Genomic DNA, 5,126 nt, shown 5'->3' with positions numbered 1-5,126 from the left:
CTATCTAATAATAGACAAACATGGTAATTAACCATAGCTCCAACACGCTTCCCATTGGCTAATCAGGGTGATATGCAAATTAACTGCCAACTAAGATGGCGGTTAATTTGCATACTCGCAATGATGGGAGGCGAAAGGGGAAGGATGGAAGACAGTGATCAGAAACCCAGGCGCAGGCAAGAGCCAGGGAGCAGGGCCAAGGTCGGCCCTGGAGGCCACCTTTGCCCTGCCACCAGCAGGTGATCGGAGAAGCCTGGGGGGTGGGGCAGGGAAGCGGACACAGACAGCGACCGTGACTGCAGAAGCCAGGTGCAGGGGGTCAGGGAAGCAGCCGCCGCCAGCGTTTCCAGCCGCGGGGTCCCTGCCCTGCACCCGGGTTCTGCAATCGGTGACCACAGAAGCTGGGTGCAGGGGCGATCACAGTAGCCAGGTACATGGGCAGGGAAGCAGCCTCCGCCTGCTTCCCCGGCTGCGGCTTCCCTGCCCCGCACCCGGGTTCTGCAATCGGTGACCACAGAAGCCGGGTGCACAGGCGATCACAGTAGCCAGGTACATGGGCAGGGAAGCAGCCTCCGCCTGCTTCCCCGGCTGCGGCTTCCCTGCCCCGCACCCGGCTTCTGCAATCGGTGACCACAGAAGCCGGGTGCAGGGGCGATAGCAGAAGCCGGGTGCGGGTCAGGGAAGTGGCCGCCGCCAGCGTCCCATGGCCGCAGCCAGCGTCCCCTGGTCGCAGCTTCCCTGTCTCGCACCCGGCTTCTGCGACAGGTGACCACAGAACCCGGGTGCAAGGGCAGGGAAGCAGCTGCTGCCAGCATCCCGGCAGTGGCTTCCCTGCCCCGCACCCGGCTTCTGCGATTGGTGATGCCTATTTTTGCATGACTCATAACTGACTGCCCTCCCTGGAAGCACAGACGAAGACAAAGAAGCCCCCAGAAGTAGAAGCCACCCATCTTTGGTCCAGACGCCAGCGCCTGGGGCTGGCTGCAGCCCAGGAGATGGATAAGCTACGGGCCGGAGGTCCCAGGCTGCAGCCACCCGGAGAAGCTGCCAGCCCTGTGGTCCAGGGCGTCAGCGCCTGTGGCCAGGGAAAAAAGTTCCCTCTTCTCCTACTGCAGTCATTACTTCAATATTCCCCTTCTCAATTTCTCTCTTGTGCTGCAACCCAACTACACTTTTCATCAGAAGGATACAGAACCGAGAGAGCAGTGTTAAAAGCTTACATTTTTAAGCCGGTAAGGCTGGTACTTAAACATAAAAATGGAAAGCTAGAGTCCTTAAGGTAACAAAGGCTATAAAGGACAGGGACAGCGCATGACCTATTATATCCAGCAATCCATATGGGACTGAAAACTTTGCAATGATGACAATTAGTGAAGATATGAATCAACTAAAATAGTTGACAGGGACAATTCTTCCATCTTTGAAAATATCTACATCAAATCTGTTCAAATAGATTTTCGTCTGCATAATATAACACATTCTGACAAGACCACCACCATCATCAATGTGGTCAGTGTTGTGCCCTAAAATGTTTAATAACTGAGGGACCCCCCCCCCCCCGCCGAGTGCACAAATTTTGTGCACCAGGCTACTAGTATATGTGTGTGTGTGTGTGTGTGTCTGTGTGTATATATATATATCTGGTTCTACGGCGTGACATAATGCAATTTTCGCCATAAGTCAGAACCCACCTACATAAGAACCTATGTCACTCACATGGCACACATACACAGCAGTAATGAAGTGAAATATTAAAAAAAAATTAAAAGAAAGATAACAATTCCTGACCTTTACTTGTGGTAAGTAAATAATAAAAAACATAAAGCACATATGTACATACAAGGTTAAATACGGTATTATCCTTACCTTTATTACTGTTGTTGGCTTGCAAACTGGACGTTGTAAAGGAGGGAGAGACAGGCTTACACTGGGCTGCTGGGGGGAGGAGGTTTGAGAGGCAGAACCTGGAGAAGGTGAATGAGATACTGGGCCAGGTGAGTCTGGAGAGGCAGAACCCGCAGAAGGTGCTGGAAATACTGGGTCAGGTGAGTCTGGAGAGGCAGAACCTGCAGAAGGTGCTGGAGATACTGGGCCAGGTGAGTCTGGAGACGCAGAACCTGCAGAAGGTGCTGGAGATACTGGGTCAGGTGAGTCTGGAGAGGCAGAACCCGCAGAAGGTGCTGGAGATACTGGGTCAGGTGAGTCTGGAGAGGCAGAACCCGCAGAAGGTGCTGGAGATACTGGGTCAGGTGAGTCTGGAGAGGCAGAACCCGCAGAAGGTGCTGGAGATACTGGGTCAGGTGAGTCTGGAGAGGCAGAACCCGCAGAAGGTGCTGGAGATACTGGGTCAGGTGAGTCTGGAGAGGCAGAACCCGCAGAAGGTGCTGGAGATACTGGGTCAGGTGAGTCTGGAGAGGCAGAACCCGCAGAAGGTGCTGGAGATACTGGGTCAGGTGAGTCTGGAGAGGCAGAACCCGCAGAAGGTGCTGGAGATACTGGGTCAGGTGAGTCTGGAGAGGCAGAACCCGCAGAAGGTGCTGGAGATACTGGGTCAGGTGAGGCTGGAGAGGCAGAACCTCCAGAAGGTGCTGGAGATACTGGGTCAGGTGAGTCTGGAGAGGCAGAACCCGCAGAAGGTGCTGGAGATACTGGGTCAGGTGAGTCTGGAGAGGCAGAACCCGCAGAAGGTGCTGGAGATACTGGGTCAGGTGAGTCTGGAGAGGCAGAACCCGCAGAAGGTGCTGGAGATACTGGGTCAGGTGAGGCTGGAGAGGCAGAACCCGCAGAAGGTGCTGGAGATACTGGGTCAGGTGAGTCTGGAGAGGCAGAACCCGCAGAAGGTGCTGGAGATACTGGGTCAGGTGAGCCTGGAGAGGCAGAACCTCCAGAAGGTGCTGGAGATACTGGGTCAGGTGAGGCTGGAGAGGCAGAACCTGCAGAAGGTGCTGGAGATACTGGGTCAGGTGAGTCTGGAGAGGCGTACGAGGTAGAGGGTACAGGATCTGTTGCAGGCCTCTCTACCTTCTTAAAATAATGTTCAAGGCTGGCCTGGAAGGATGCCTTCTTCTTGTCCTCCCAAATCTCCTTGTAACACCGCAGGCTATCCATGACCCCTCTGGCAACCTTAGTGTAGCTGTCAATGTTGGGGTCCTGAGCCTCAAACCTTGCCAAGGCATCCTCTATCATGGCAAAGGCCCCTGCCAGTTCCTTGCTTGTAAATCTCTTGGGCTGTGGGGTTGGTGTGTCTTCCTCTTCAATTAACTGCTGTTTCAGTTGAATGAGGTCCTCGGTACATAGCTCCTCTCCATGAGATGCCAGCAGCTCTGTGACATCCTCAGCCTCCACCTCCAAATCAAGCTGCTTACTCAGCTCAACAACATTCTGGATGACAACCTCAACTGAATCCTCAAAGCCATGGAAATCATTCACAAACTGGGGACACAATTTTTTCCAAACACCATTCAAGTCCGTCTGCTTAACTTCATCCCAAGAATCAGAAATGTTCTTTACAGCAACCAGAACATTGTAAGATTTCCAAAAGTCATTGAGAGTCAACTCTTTATCCTCAGTTGCCCTAAAAGCCATAGCCAATGTCCTTCGGAGGTAGTAGGCCTTGAAAAAAGAAATGACACCTTGGTCCATAGGCTGTAAAAGGGAGGTGGTATTAGGTGGAAGGTAAACCACCTTGACATTTGGATGAAAGTCATTCAGATCGGCAGGGTGACCAGGGGCACTGTCCAGCACTAGCAGCACCTTAAAGGGCAGCCCCCTGGAAGCACAGTAGTCCTTCACTTCTGGCACAAAATGGTTGGTGAACCAGTCCTCAAATATGCTAAGTGTCACCCAGGCCTTCTTGTTAGATTTCCAGATGACAGGTACTTGACCCTTCCATATGCCCTTGGGTGCCCTTGGATTCTCGGCCAGACACACCAAGGGCTTCAGCTTGAAGTCACCAGCAGCATTCGCCCCAAGTAGCAGAGTCAGTCTCTCCTTGCTGGCTTGGTGGCCTGATGCTGTCTTCTCCTCCTTGGCAATGTGCGCACGTGTAGGCATAAGCTTCCAGGACAAGCCTGTCTCGTCCACATTGAACACTTGTTTATCACAGTAACCCCCCTCCCTAATGATCTCAGCCAACGCACTAGGAAAAGCACCTGCTGCTTTCGCATCACCACTAGCAGCTTCCCCTGGCACCTTCAGATTATGCAAATTAGCACGAGCCTTAAAACACATAACCCAACCTTCACTAGCCACAAACTCTCCACTTTCACTCCCTTCCCCCTTTTCTTTTTTCAAGGCCTCAAACAATCTTTTAGCCTGCTCCTGAATCACCATCAGGCTCACTGGGATACGCCGTTGATGCTGGTCATTCAGCCAAAGCACTAATAATCTTTCCATCTCAATCAGGAGATCGCTTCGCTGCTCTGTAATCACAGTTGATTTCATAGGTGCGGATTCTTTCACATGGTCAAGTGCACGCTTTTTATCGCGGATGATCCTTGAGACAGTCGTAGGACTGAGGCCAAGCAACCGGCCGATGTTTCTCGATGTTTCACCCTTTTCTGAGCGTCTTATTACATCTACTTTCACTTCCATTGTGGTTTTCCTTCTTTTCGTAGCACTGCCATCGGAAGGATCTGCCTTTCGCTTAGGAGCCATAAGAAAGGGCAAAAAGTGTTCAAAATAACAACACAAAAGAGAGCAAATGAAGCACAATCCAAAATGGCTTATAAATGGCGACTGAAGGACAGCGTCTTCCTCCTATAGCGCCGCGTGAGGACATTCATCCGCTCCGCTAGCCAACTAGTTCCCTAGCAAACTTGCTGCAAACGCCTTACATAGAAATGATGGGACTTTTTTTATATTAATAAATTGCAGATGGCGACGTAACCACGAAACAACACATGTCCAGTCCGAAGTAACACGAGGACTGTCTGTATAGAGAGAAAGAGAGAGATCTATTTTTTTGTTCCATTAATTTTATACATTCTTTGAGTAACTTGTAATTGATGTGACCAGCGTTGGAATTTGCAACCTTCCATTACTGAAATTATTCGCTGACCCACTTAGCTGTTTGGCCTCGATCCGACATATGTGACATTTTAAGTAAAATTACCCAATAATGTACC

General features: G+C 51.2%; 1 protein-coding gene across 1 annotated transcript; it reads right to left on the bottom strand.

The window, feature by feature from the left end:
- Positions 1-319: 319 nt before the first annotated feature.
- LOC308535791 (tigger transposable element-derived protein 1-like) lies at positions 320-4,443 on the bottom strand (the record flags this gene model as incomplete). Its single annotated transcript, XM_081114790.1, has 3 exons — positions 320-498; positions 611-899; positions 3,022-4,443. The coding sequence occupies 3 exons, from the start codon at positions 4,441-4,443 to the stop codon at positions 320-322; spliced, it is 1,890 nt and encodes a 629-aa protein (XP_080970916.1).
- Between the last annotated feature and the right edge of the window lie 683 nt (positions 4,444-5,126).

The sequence above is a fragment of the Myotis nattereri genome, assembly GCF_964212035.1.
Source record: "Myotis nattereri genome assembly, chromosome: 21".
In the NCBI taxonomy this organism is placed as follows: domain Eukaryota; kingdom Metazoa; phylum Chordata; class Mammalia; order Chiroptera; family Vespertilionidae; genus Myotis; species Myotis nattereri.
The sequence above is the reverse complement of the archived record's forward strand: the minus strand, read 5'-3'. Positions and strand labels throughout refer to the sequence as shown.